Genomic DNA, 14,459 nt, shown 5'->3' with positions numbered 1-14,459 from the left:
AATACATCCTTCCTAAAAATATATCGTAAAAGATCGTACTTCCTAAAGACAGAAGGGGTCGGCTGCCGCATCAGCTTCACCCACGGACCTCGCTAAACTTTAAATCTGTAAAGAATACTTCCCTGAAAAAGCTGAACAGCAGGCTGAAGCTCAGCAGCAGGCTCTGGAAGTCCTCTTGCGGGGGGGGGGGGGGGGGGGGGGGGGAAGACGACTGGCCCCCCAGTTGTCCACCCCCCCAACAGCGAAAGGGACAGAGCCAAACAAGGGTTTCTCAACCCCCTGCTCGCGCACCTCACAACCAGGAGGGATGGCCCACCAGGACCTGCCAACCTTCTGGGAGGTAGTCTTCGCAGTTGAACTAAACCCTTCAACTATTTTCTTCTTAGACTGCAGGTTTTGCACTGCTATCTGCTGGAGACAAACACTGAGTGACTGCAGGTGGCACACCAGCGTCAGTGAAACTTTGTCTCCATCTGCTGGAAGGGAGGCAAAACCCAGGAGTCTGGACTGCTCCGGGTACGTACAGAGAAGCTTACAGAAACTCAGTCACATCAACCAACATATTCCCATAGCCGGCATCTGCCAGCTATACATGGAAGGCAGTAGCGTGAGGAGAAAGCCAGGTAAGCAGAGAAGGTCCCTACCCTGGCAGACACCCCTGTCCCCACCCCCTCTGCTTACCTAGGCCCAGCTTGATCATCCTGTAGATGCGGTTGGAGTGAGTCTGGGGATCATCCAGAGAGAAGCCAGATGACAGCAGTGCCGTCTCAAAGAGCAAAACTACCAGGTCCTTCACTGCCTTGTCATTCTTGTCTGCCTCTGCCTTCTGCCGTAGGGTCTCCACGATGGGGTGATCGGGGTTGATCTCCAGGTGTTTCTTGGCCATCATGTAGCCCATTGTGGAGTTGTCACGCAGGGCCTGAGCCTTCATGATCCTCTCCATGTTGGCTGTCCAGCCATAGGTGCTGGTGACGATGCAGCAGGGTGAGGATACCAGTCGGTTGGACACAGTCACCTGGGGATCAGGGTAGAAGATGAGAAAACTGTCAGTTTTAGGCTTTACACATGTTGGTGAGGAGGGAGGGAGGGAGAGCAGGGGCTACATGCAGACCCAGAGCCGTCTCTATGCTAATGACAAGCATGCAGATACTATAGATAATGGAGCACAAGAGTCATTTGATCAGGGAAGAACTCTTGCATTTTTAGAAACTCCTCTGGCAGTGCTATTTCCTTCTGTCCCTTTGCTCTTCCAGCCGCCTTTATTCACAAGGAGCAAGCACCTCCCCTTCTGAGGCTGTATGAAAGTACCCAGGTGTGGCCCCTTCCTATGGGGGCTGGGCACACTTTACGTACTCGTTTCTGGCCTTCCTCAACCCCCACCCCCTTGGAATAATCCAGTCATGCTACCCCCAAGCCTTGCATTCACAGCCACAGTCAAGCACAGAGCTGAGAAAGCAAGCCAGGTTTTGGGGAAAGGAATGGATCCAGAGACCAAACCATCTGGAGGGAATTTTACAGTGACAGTCACAGCCCATTGTCTGAACATTTTTAGAAAATATTAGATAGAAATAAGAGCAACAAAAAAGCAGATACTTCTTGATCTAACTTAATCCATTTGGGAGCACCGCTGCCTTCATCAAGCCCGAAAATCTAGCAGTAAATCCCCGACTGGGGTGCAGACTCACCTTCTCCACCTTCTTGTCCAGAATCTCTTTCATCAGCTTGCAGAGGTTCTCAAACTTGGCCTTGCTTTCCTCCATCTTCTTCTTCTCCTCTTCATCCTCGGGAAGCTCCAGCCCCTCCTTGGTGACTGAGACCAGGGTCTTGCCATCAAACTCCTTCAGCTGCTGGACACAGTACTCATCAATGGGCTCCGTCATGTAGACCACCTCAAAGCCGCGCTTCCGCACGCGCTCCACAAAGGCAGAGTTAGCCACTTGCTCTTTGCTTTCACCTGTCACAAGGGACATGGGGAGCCATCAGTACAGGAGAAATGTGTTTACCTGCTCATTTTCTTTCCATGTATCCTGCTACAACAATCCATCCCAAACAGGTGGGTTATGCCCCCTACCAGCAGATGGAGGCAGAGCAGACTCTGTGACATCATTCAAATTGAGAATACATTTCAAAACATATTTGGAGAGAAATCCTCTCATGTCCAGCCACCTGTCCCAAGAACTGTGGAAGAAAGAAGAGAAACAGGACAAGAAAAGGAGACTTGATCCCCTGAAATATATCCATGCCCAAGACCGAGATTTGACTGGCTAATGTTCAGTAACTCAAGGCGGCCCAGCTTCCAGGGAGGGTAAGTTTCTCCTTCCATTTCATCCTGCCTCGTCAAGCTGGTCCCAACAGGTGGAAAGTAAGCCAAGCCCATCTGGAGAACACCAGTTCCATAAGCTGTGTCCTCCAACATATGGTAGGACTCACTAGTGCGGACGGAACTAATGCTGCTAAGGGACAGTCCCCTGGCTGAGTGAGCTTGCTAGAGAGGTTCCCACTCCCCCAGAGAGAACTTGGTAGAGCCAGGAGTGGGGTGTTCTCCATAATACACTAAGAGAACCTGTTGAGAGAATCCTCTTGCCTTCCCCCGCTTCCTCCTCTATTCAGCCGGTAGCCTGTTAACATTTGGGGCAGAGAAGCAGCAATGTACCTGGTCAGGGGACCTCAAGATAAAGGAAATTGGTTCTTACCTGATAATTTTCATTCCTGTAGTACCACAGATCAGTCCAGACTCCTGGGTTTTGCCCCCCTCCAGCAGATGGAGAAAGAAGTTTTAAGACTCTGCCCTAATCCCCGAGGTGCTACTTGCTAACTTCATGGCGTGCCCCCTAGTCCTTCTATTATCCGAAAGTGTAAACAGATTCACATCTACTCGTTCAAGACCTCTCATGATTTTAAACACCTCTATCATATCCCCCCTCAGCCATCTCTTCTCCAAGCTGAACAGCCCTAACCTCTTCAGCCTTTCCTCATAGGGGAGCTGTTCCATCCCCTTTATCATTTTGGTTGCCCTTCTCGGTACCTTTTTGAGATGCAGCAACCAGAATTGTACACAGTATTCAAGGTGCGGTCTCACCATGGAGCGATACAGAGGCATTATGACATTTTCCGTTTTATTCACCTTTCCCTTTCTAATAATTCCTAACATTCTGTTTGCTTTTTTGACTGCTGCAGCACACTGAGCTGACAATTTTAAAGTATTATACATAAGAAACATAAGAACATAAGAAAATGCCATACTGGGTCAGACCAAGGGTCCATCAAGCCCAGCATCCTGTTTCCAACAGAGGCCAATCCAGGCCATAAGAACCTGGCAAGTACCCAAAAACTACACTATGATGCCTAGATCTTTTTCCTGGGTGGTAGCTCCTAATATGGAACCTAACATCGTGTAATTATAGCATGGGTTATTTTCCCTATATGCATCACCTTGCACTTGTCCACATTAAATTTCATCCGCCATTTGGATGCCCAATCTTCCAGTCTTTAAAGGTCCTACTGAATAATTTCGTATCGTCTGTGGTGTCTGCAAATTTGATAACCTCATTCGTCGTATTCCTTTATATATATATATTGAAAAGCACCAGTCCAAGTACAGATCCCTGAGGCACTCCACTGTTTACCCTTTTCCACTGAGAAAATTGACCATTTAATCCTACTCTGTTTCCTGTCTTTTAACCAGTTTGTAATCCACGAAAGGACATCGCCTCCTATCCCATGACTTTTTAGTTTTCTTAGAAGCCTCTCATGAGGGACTTTGTCAAACGCCTTCTGAAAATCCAAATACACTACATCTACCGGTTCACTTTTATCCACGTTTATTAACCCCTTAAAAAAAAAAAAAAAAGGTTTGTTAGGCAAGACTTCCCTTGGGTAAATCCATGTTGACTGTGTTCCATTAAACCATGTCTTTCTATATGCTCTATGATTTTGATCTTTAGAATAATTTCCATTATTTTTCCCAGCACTGAAGTCAGGCTCACTGGTCTATAGTTACCCAGATCGCCCCTGGAACCCTTTTTAAATATTGGGGTTACATTGGCCACCCTCCAGTCTTCAGGTACAATGGATGATTTTAATGATAAGTTATAAACTTTAACTAATAGATCAGAAATTTCATTTTTTGAGTTCCTTCGGTACCCTAGGATGCATACCATTCGGTCCAGGTGATTTACTACTCTTTAGTTTGTCAATTTGGCCTACTACATCTTCCAGGTTCACAGTGATTTGGTTCAATTTGTCTGACTCATCACCCTTGAAAACCCACCAGATAATTGGTATCCATCCACCTTCCCTCTCAGGCATGCCGAAGCCACCACATGAACTCTAAGGGAGTTGAAGGTGAGACCCTTGCCTAAACCTTCCTGAAGAAAGGACAAAACATGAGCAGCAAAGAAAGCAAGGGTTGAACCCCCCCTAGACGCACACCATGACTCAAAGACTTTCCATACACGGAAACAGGACAAAAAGGTGGACTTCCATCTCGCCTGAAAAAGGGTAGCAATCACTGTCTCTGGGTACCCGCTGGACCTTAAACGTCTCCTCTCAAAAAGCCAAGCTGCTAGACAAAAGCGATCTGCCTGGTCTGAAAATATAGGGCCCTGCCGTAAAAGACGAAGTGACTGAGTCGCAAAGGTCCCTCAATCGCTGTTGACTAGATCTGCGAACCACTGCTGGCGACGCCATTCTGGTGCCATGAGTACAACATCCCCCAGATGCTTCTCTATCCGGTGCAAGACCTTGCCTACCAGAGGCCACGGAGGGAAAACGTATAGAAGAACCCCATGAAGCTAAGGCAACACGAGAGCGTCTACACCTTCTGCTCTATACTCTCTGTCTTCTGAAGAAACAAGGAGCCTTCGTATTGTACCGGGTTGCCATCAGATCGACATGAGGACCACCTCATTTTCTGCAAATCAGTCATATTGCCTTGTTGGACAATTCTGATTCTCTCGGATTGAGAAGACCAACTGAGAAAATCGGCCTGAACATTCTTGATCCCTGCGATGTGAGATGCTATTTGAACGAAATGCTGTTCCGCCCAAAGGATTAACTCCTGTGCCTTTGAATGACTCTTTGTACCTCCCTGCCGACTGATGTAAGCTATGGTCATCGCATTGTCCGGTACTCGGCTGACCCAGACCCTCATCTTCCTGGCCGTCCGTCCCTCCTGGGGCCCCTGAGGGCGGATCCTCCCCGTCTGAGGAGGTGTCCTCCGAATCAGAGTCCTGCGGCGCTCCCCGCAGTTGCCGCTTACCCCTCGGCGGGTCTTTCTGGGAACTATCCCTAGCCAACCGCTTTCGGGACCGGGAGCGCTCCTCCGGGCCCCTTGAGGCCTTAGGCTTCCCAGAACGCCTGCGGGAACGCTTGCACTGTAAAATCTTGCGAAGAAGTAAGGTGAAGTCCGCCGAAAACGAGGCCTCCGAATCCGAGGAGGCCTCTTCCAAACTGCGGTCCCCCGTCGAGTCCAGGCCCCCCTGGTCCTTCCCCTCGGGGGCCTGTTGTTGTGGGGAAAGCGGGGGAGGCTGGCTGCCATTACTGATGGCCTTCCTCGTGGCTTCCCGGACTGCTTCTAAAATGGCCGCCGTTCCCGCGCTAAGAGGCTCCGAAATGCTGTCCTGTGCGCGCCGGCGACCGGACCGCCCGAGGTCGGCCCCCCCCCCCCGACCGCCCTCTGACGGTCCCTCGCCGGACTCACAATTAGCACACACACCCGCGCAAACCCGCACGCACAGCAGACCGTCCCCCTAGGCATTCCCGACCCCGGCGGTAACACAGCCGAAGGAGAAGAAGGTACCGAAACTAAATATCCTCCCCGCCTCCCGCGGCGCCCCCCCGAGGACGACCGATCGATTAAGAGACGGCGCAGCTGAAGAAACAAAAGAAGTCCTCCTACAAACTTTTTTTTTTTTTGCTTACTACCGCTGTCCCGGGTCCTGATCTTCTGCTCCAGGAGGGGGTGAGTGAACCGGGCTCTCCGGTGTCACCCCCAACGCTGCTGCCAACATGGGCTGGGTCCTTGACCCTCAGCAGCGGCCTCAACCAGGGGGGATGGTCCCCTCAGAACCTTCCCACCCCCCTGGGAGGCTGACGACAGAGGAGCCTCTCCTTCTTCAGCTGTAATCTTCCTTTTTTTTTTTTATTATTTTTTTTTTTCCTATCCCTGACTAAGGAGAAAAACCCCCAGGCACCAGGGATCCCAGAGACTGTGGGTGGACCTGCCCCATCTGCTGGAGACAGGGAGACTGAGGGGCTGTGGGTGGCACCTTACTATATGTAGGGAGCCCAACAAGTTTTACTCTGTCTCCATCTGCTGGTGCGGAGTCACAACCCAGGTGTCCTGGACTGATCCGGGTACGTACAGGGAATTGCTATTTACACCACACAGAGGAATGTCGCGTCTCTGTGGAGGCTGCCCCGAGGCACAGCGACTTCCTAGGGCAGCGGGTCGGCTCGGAGGAAAAGGGGGAGAGGTTGGACCATCAACTTGCACCCCGGGGCTTAGAAATCTGACCTGCAAGTAAGAAAGGTACAAAAATGTACTCCACAAAGCAAATACAGCAATGGAGACTGAAAAACAGCTCTTCCTGCAAGTTAGATTGCTGGGCCCTAGGCAAGGGTCTGAGCTTTCCCTGTCTTTTTTTTTACTATCATCTGTTAATCTTGATCCATCTTAAGATAGGAAGGAAGCTAAGAAATAAAGAAAAGAGCACTAAATTTAGCTTTTCAGAATTCTTAGTGGGGAACCAGAGTTCAGCCACTCATCTGGAGTCAGAAGAATACTGAAGGATGACAGAGGGTGCACCCTTCCAAGTTTTCTCTGACTCCATCTGTTGGACTGATCCGGGTACGTACAGGGAAGACAGAATACGGGCAGGCTGGTGTCAGCACAGAGGCATATAAAGAGTGACCTCAGCAAGCCTCCTGATCGTCCCCATCTGCTGGCTGGTGTCCATAAACCCAGTGGTATGGCCTGGTCTGACTGGACAGAGGAATACCACAGTTTGGACACTGGTCATGGAACTCGGATGAAAGCAGTTCAACATTTCCTGTGCCACACTGCATTTCAGGTTATATTACCAAGCTAAGTGTTTGTATAAAATTACTGCCCCAGAGGGGACTGATTTGGAGAAAGAATCCCAGACACTTACCAGTGATATAATAAATGCTCTTTTGAGTCTCCTTCATGCGAGAGACATACTCTGTGAGTGATGCGATCTCATCTCCCGTCTGCGACGTATGATAGCGAAGCAGCTCTGAAAGCTTTTTCCGGTTGGCGGAGTCCTCATGGATGCCGAGCTGTGGGAGGATGAGGATGAGAAAGCCAACAGATTAGTAGAGAGTTAAGCATGGAGATGCAGACAAAGCATTCCCTACAGCAATCTCTGCTTCTCCAATCCCCACTGCAGGGGCCACATTTGGTTTTAAAAGAAGCCTGCAGATCATCTGGTGGGTGCAGGTTTAAGTTTCAAAAGTACAAACGACAAGAAAATCATTTCCCAGTCACTCCTGTCTCGCTGCTCCCTGGATTGTGTGTACCTGTTTGTGGTATCACCGCCAGTACAGAGCAGTGAGGATACTCCCAGCACAGCTATTGGAAACATGAAAAAGCTTTGCTGCCGTGTCCAACAGCTTTGATGGCAGCTGCTGCAGCCATAAAACAGTACAAGCACCAGGAACTGGTCTCCCATCAGGTCACCCGCCGCTCTGTGCTGCTCACGGACAAAGCCACACTACATTAGTATGACCGCTTGATGGTGCCTCCCTTCAGGCCAGGAAAGGCTGCTGTACCAGGTATAGCACAGCACAAACTGCAACAAAATACACAGGGGACAAGATGTGTGGCCAAAGTCTAGGAGCACTGCTTCAGCTGGAAGGAAGAGAGGAGCCTGGCAATCACAGGATAACAGCAGCGTTAGCCACGTCCTTCAAATACCCACGCGTGCCAACGTTTCCTCCATTGGTCTCTCTCTATCTTTCCTTTCCTCCTCCCAGAGTTTGTGTTTTAGCTGCTCATGCTACACAACTTTCTTCATTTATGGAGAGAAAGTGGGACAGAAGTTTCCTCCTGCTCAATCAGAGCTCACCTTCACAAGACCACAATATCATAAGACATTTTTTAACCCCCTTTTCCCTCCTCCCTTCCGGCTCAGCCAGTGACAGTGCTTGGCCAAAGGCCTCTATTTGTGCCTCTCTAGAACCTGCTACATGTGCACCCCAAGCCCAGCAAGTGTTGCTACAGAGGAAGGCTGGCCAACTCCCGTCCCTGAGATCCACATAACAGGCCAGGCTTTCAGGATATCCTCAAGGAATACGTATACAATGGAGGCAGTGCATGCAAATCTTTCATGCATATTCCTTGTGGATATCCGGAAACCCTGGCCTGTTTGCCCTACAGCAGGGCTAGCAGCTCCTGTCCTGTCAATGATAGAGACTCTCTCCGGGGGTCTGTAAGTGCTGCCTGCGCAGCTTAGCTGGATCTCCTGCATGGCTAACAAGCTTTCCCTCTTCATCCAGTGCTAGCAGCCCTCACCTTCAGGTTCTTGGAGAAAGCTTCATAGAACTTTTTGTAGTTCTCCTTGTCTTCTGCCAGCTCACAGAAGAGCTCCAGGCACTTCTTCACAATGTTCTTCCTTATAACCTTTAAGATCTTGCTCTGCTGCAGCATTTCACGGGAGATGTTCAGGGGAAGGTCCTCAGAATCCACCACACCACGGATAAAGTCTGAAAAGGGACAGAAACATCATTGCCAAAGAACAAGACCAGGCTTAGAGCAGGGTGGGCAAACTTTTGGCTCAAAGGGCTATGGTGGGCTACAGAGCTGTTCTGAGAGGCCATGAAAGACCCTCTCAGAAGAAAGGCAAAACAAAACCAGAACCAGTGCTCACCCAGAGACACACATTCCCTCCTGAAATAATAATGAACAGAGGTGCAAGGCAGGGCAACTCCTGGCACAGTCATTCTCCCTCAGTTTTAACAGAGAAGGGCTGCCCACTGCCTCCCACTAGGGCAGCAACAGACAGTGAAGGTGGTGCTGCAGCAGAGGACTGGGGGGCAGCCGTAACGACCTGCACGCTTTCCGGTTTAATGACTGGATGTGGGGGGACTGCAGCAGGCCAAAGGGTCAGGTGGGCTGGATGTGGCCCCACTCAGCTCTTGCAGTGGGTGTGATTGTGTAAACAAATGCAACCCAAGACCCAGGAACATAGGAACTGGGTGTTTTCCTAATTGCATAGTTGCCATCTGTGGACTTACAGAGCAAGTCTAAGTGCAGAAGTGGAGAGGACAGCACAGTTACAAGCCTTTGCTGGCAAGGGGAACTTTCATCCCAAAGACTCTAGCGCTCTCAGCATGCCCTACTGAGCATGTGCGTTTCTTCTCTAGCGCCATCTGCTGGCAAGGAAGCAAAACTTAGGAGTCTGGATTGATCTGGGCTCTGAACAGAACAGATTTCATGTGCATAATTATACCAGAGGAATGGCCAAGAAAGCAAGCAATGCCTGGAAGAAAGGTCAAAAAGCATCAGGGTCTATGGGAGACCCAACTGCCGAGCAAGAAAAGATCTGACCTCTCTGAAACAAGAGTGATCTGACTCCATCTGCTGGAAGGGGGACATAACCCAGGGTCTGGACTGATCCGGGTACTTACAGGGAACCTTAATTTTTTTTTTCTCTCTGACTCCATCTGCTGGACGGGAGGCATAACCCAGCAGTCTGGACTAATCCTGGTACGTACAGGGAACGTTAATTTGTGATTTAGCCTTAGAAAACGTGATGAAAGAATTCAGAACAATTGCTTGCTGCTTTTGCCACCTGAACTTTTGTTTTATAAAATTTAGTGACAAGTTGCTACCAAAGCACACGCTAAGTCTGTGAAAACAATCTCCTTGTGAAATGTGAGGAAGAGAGAAGACCTAACAGATAAGACTCCACGTAGGAGTGAGAGATCGGAAAACTCGTGAGGTGAGGCCCCAGACTTACTCAGGTACTCGGGGATCAGCTCATCGCAGCTGTCCATGATGAAGACCCTGCGCACGTACAGCTTGATGTTGTTCTTCTTCTTCTTGTTCTCAAAGAGATCGAAAGGCGCCCTGCGGGGGATGAAGAGCAGGGCCCGGAACTCCAGCTGGCCTTCCACAGAGAAGTGCTTCAGGAAGAGGAAAGGGGAGAGGCACAGTCAGGGTCAGAAACCATGCCACGGCCCACTGCTTCACAGTATCGAGGAGCCAGAGCAGACGCGTTCCCTTTCAGGGACCCCCAACCTACCCTCAGGACACAGAATAAGCACCTCAGCAAGATTACAGTTCAGTCTCTCATCTCTAAAAGATTATCTTAGATGTTACCAGGTTAAGAAGTGAGGAAAGGGGTGGAAAAGAAAAGAAAGAATAGGTCATCTTGAGAAGAAGCCAAACACAATCCTCTCAGTAGAGCTGGGCTGAAAAGCAATGAGAAAGCTAAGACCTGCTTCCTTCATGCCCGAGTTACCTTCACAGCCAGATGATCTTCCCAGTCATTGGTGAGGGACTTGTAAAATTCTCCATACTCCTCCTGGCTGATGTCATCGGGGTTGCGGGTCCAGATGGGTTTGGTCTTGTTGAGCTCCTCTTGATCTATGTATTTCTCCTTGATCTTCTTGGTTTTCTTCTTTTTCTCTTTCCCATCCTCTTCCTCATCTGAGCCCACATCTTCAATCTTGGGTTTCTCTTCACTGCTTTCTTCCTCTTCCTTTTTTTCTTCAGTCTTTTCTTCCTCTGCCTCATCGTCGCTGATCTCCTTGTCACGTTCCTTCTCCATCTACAACAGAAAAGTCAAAGCAAGAGAAGATCAAGTTACGTGCCATAAGTGGCACTATTAATCAATAGATAGAAAAACAAGTATAGGATACCCTTTCAGTTTTTTTCTCTGGCTCCATCTGCTGGACAGGAGGCTCAACTCACTGTCTGGACTGATCCGGGTACGTACAGGGAAATATTGTATATTATTTTTTCAAAGTCTTCAATAAATGTAAAAAAGCTTGATTTGTATCAAAGCCACAGCACCAGAGAATGGGTGTTCACATTCAATAACCCGTCTCTTGCCTTGCAATGGGCTACAGACACCACACCAGCTTGCCTGCACCCAACGCCACAAGAACCAGCCTCAAACGTGCCAGACTTCCCCGAAGCAGTACACCATGAACCCTGGCCGAAGCACCCGACCAGCACAACAAAAAGAAAATAAGACCTGTTCCAGTTTTAGTTTGGTTTGTTTTTTATTTTTTTAAACTTTATACAAAACTTCGGCTGTCCATCTGTAGGAGGGAGAAGAGGGAACCGGCCCCACCAGTTATTTCCCCCCTCAGCGGGTGAAGGATCTGGACAGACCCCCCCCCTGCCAGTCTACTCCTCTACCTGAAAGGATGGCCCCACCAGGACCTACTGACCTTCAGGGAGGGCTAAGAAGCCATCCTAACCCTAAACTGCCTCAATCTCTAACTTTTCTTTTTTTTTTAAATATCTTCAGACTGCAGGATTTGAACCACCTTCCATCTGCTGGAGACAGAAGTACTGAGGGACTGCAGGTGGCACACCAGGTTAAGTGTCTCCATCTGCTGGTGCGGAGTCACAACCCAGGAGTCTGAACTGATCCTGGTACGTACAGGGAACGGGCTTTTAAAGATTTATTGAAGTCCTTGTTCAAATTGATTGAAAAGAGATACAATATGTATGGATAAGTGCAGGGCAGTGCAGAAGCTGGGCTCCTAGATACTTACGTAGAGGGTGATGGGGTAGCCAATGAACTGGGAGTGCTTCTTTACCACCTCCTTGATGCGCTTCTCCTCCAGGTACTCACACTGGTCTTCCTTCAGATGGAGGATCACCTTGGTACCACGGCCAATAGGTTCACCTGTGCCAAGGGGAGAGACTGGCATTAGATAAAGCAAACGGGAAGGGAAAAGGACGAGGAAAGAGTGGGCCTGTCCCAGAACAGATCAATGGCAACAAAGCAGGCTCTGGGATGGTTGTTTTCTTAGGTGACCACTGAAACCGCCACGTCCACCTTTGGTACCTGCAGAAGCTCTAAGGTCTCCTCTATCAGGGGATAAAGCTTAGCCATGGCCCTGCCAACCTTCAGGCCCACTTCAGGAGTCCCACTCACGGGTCACCAACTTGCAAATCTTTTTCGGCAAAGAGAAGGCACTAGGGGGTCCCCGCAGACTGTTCAGGACAGGCTTCACGTCCTCATTATCAGACTCCTTCTGATTCACCTTCACCCCCAATTCCTGCAAAACTTACGGAATGAGAGGACAACTCCTCCTTAAACAAGTGGACCACTTGAGGGTCATCACCCTCAGATACCGGCAACACTTCCGGGTCCAGATAGTCTATTTGCATCTGGATCTGCATTCAGGGTAGCATCCGCTTTCCCCTCCGGGTCCGCGTCCTGCAAATCAAGAGGATCCTCCGAACTACAATCCCTGGAGTCAGGATCCTGACCTGCTCGATTCCCCCCAGGTGTCACAACAGGTTCCCGGATCCCCCTTTAGGCACCACCTTAGGGATCTTGGCTGTATGCAAGGGAGGTCCAATCGGGTGCTTGACCCCCCCCCACTCCCTTCCTTGCCAGGAAGGCCTTATGAAGGAGGAAAAAAAAATCTAGGTCTTCAACCCCCTGGTCAGGGAGGCTAGCCTCCAAATCAAAACCATCCTGCACCACAAGCGACAGAGGGGGAGGACCATCCTGCAAGTCTCTGATGGGTGCAGAGTCCTGCACACGATTGCCAGTGGGTAAAAGTGCCCCCTGAGAGTCCCCCGGGGCCCACAGTCGGGACCCCCGACGAATGGGAGACCCAGGTACTGGGACCTGATGCCACGAGTCTTCAATTCACAAAGGAAGATTAGTTCTTACCTGTTAATTTTCGTTCCTGTAGTACCACACCGTTCCCGGGCTTTTCCGACCCGGGAACGGCCTGGCCAAGCTCTGGGGAGTCAATCCCCGGGCTAAATTTGCCTGCCCTGCCGAGGAGGGACCTCCCCCACCCGGCAGAGGAGAGGCCCCCCTCGCAATAAAACGCGAAGGGGGCTGGCAGAGAAGAGGCAGGCTGCCTGCCGCGACAAAGAGAGAGCCACACTGAAGAAAAAAGGCTGGAGAGAAAAAAATTTGATTGACAGCCTGGAGGCCCGGAGTGAAGCAGGTGGGGATCCTGCTGACTCCTGCCTGTCTGGCTGCCGGTTCAAGCCCAGAGAGAACCAAAAATAAAGAATATGGGTCTGCTGCTGTAGGTAAGTAATAAAAGTACTGGAAATACTTTAAAACTTAAACCTGTTTCTGTGCCTCTGGTTTTTTTTGTTTTTAAATAGACTGAGCACAGCAGCGTAAATTTAAGACCCTTCGGCAGCCAGAGGGGGGAGGGGGGGGGAGACTAGCCCTGGACTACCAGACTCTGTCCCCACACCTGGAAGCGGTAACGGACACAGGCTATGCACTACACAAGGGGCAAAGCCCCCCTGAGTCCGGCAAGAGCCGGGAGACTGAGCAGTCTCCTGAAGAAAAAAAAATCCACAACTTCCTGACTAACCTTTTAATTTTATTTTAACAGGAAGAAAAAAACCACAAAATCCCTAAGGAATAAGTACTTGCTTGATCCCAGAAGGAAGGAAGAAAAAGAAGGCTGACGAGCCTAGATCAGGAGACTGAAGGGAGACGCGCTGCACCTGCTGGAGACAGACAAATACTGAAGGGCTGCAGGGTAGGCACAGAAACATGTGGATAAAGGTGAACCGGTAGATATAGTATACTTGGATTTTCAGAAGGTGTTTGACAAAGTTCCTCATGAGAGGCTTCTAGGAAAAGTAAAAAGTCATGGGATAGGTGGCGATGTCCTTTCGTGGATTGCAAACTGGCTAAAAGACAGGAAACAGAGAGTAGGATTAAATGGGCAATTTTCTCAGTGGAAGGGAGTGGACAGTGGAGTGCCTCAGGGATCTGTATTGGGACCCTTACTGTTCAATATATTTATAAATGATCTGGAAAGAAATACGACGAGTGAGATAATCAAATTTGCAGATGACACAAAATTGTGCAGAGTAGTTAAATCACAAGCAGATTGTGATAAATTGCAGGAAGACCTTGTGAGGCTGGAAAATTGGGCATCCAAATGGCAGATGAAATTTAATGTGGATAAGTGCAAGGTGATGCATATAGGGAAAAATAACCCTCGCTATAGTTACACAATGTTGGGTTCCATATTAGGTGCTACAACCCAAGAAAGAGATCTAGGTGTCATAGTGGATAATACATTGAAATCGTCGGTTCAGTGTGCTGCGGCAGTCAAAAAAGCAAACAGAATGTTGGGAATTATTAGAAAGGGAATGGTGAATAAAACGGAAAATGTCATAATGCCTCTGTATCGCTCCATGGTGAGACCGCACCTTGAATACTGTGTACAATTCTGGTCGCCGCATCTCAAAAAAGATA

The 14,459-nt window shown here is 49.4% G+C and overlaps 1 protein-coding gene across 1 annotated transcript in view; it reads right to left on the bottom strand.

Annotated features, from left to right (window-relative positions):
- Positions 1-14,459, bottom strand: part of HSP90AB1 (heat shock protein 90 alpha family class B member 1) — a 40,579-nt gene that overhangs the window by 5,664 nt on the left and 20,456 nt on the right. Inside the window, exons 4-10 of the mRNA XM_029592879.1 lie at positions 11,755-11,888; positions 10,488-10,796; positions 9,984-10,149; positions 8,537-8,727; positions 7,155-7,302; positions 1,686-1,954; positions 682-1,015 (exon numbers count right to left, since the gene is read on the bottom strand). Coding sequence (XP_029448739.1) covers positions 682-1,015; positions 1,686-1,954; positions 7,155-7,302; positions 8,537-8,727; positions 9,984-10,149; positions 10,488-10,796; positions 11,755-11,888 — 1,551 coding nt within the window. The remainder of the gene's footprint in view (positions 1-681; positions 1,016-1,685; positions 1,955-7,154; positions 7,303-8,536; positions 8,728-9,983; positions 10,150-10,487; positions 10,797-11,754; positions 11,889-14,459) is intronic.

Source organism: Rhinatrema bivittatum, chromosome 3 (assembly GCF_901001135.1).
Source record: "Rhinatrema bivittatum chromosome 3, aRhiBiv1.1, whole genome shotgun sequence".
Taxonomy (NCBI): Eukaryota; Metazoa; Chordata; class Amphibia; order Gymnophiona; family Rhinatrematidae; genus Rhinatrema; species Rhinatrema bivittatum.
This window is presented reverse-complemented; position numbering and strand designations above follow the sequence as displayed.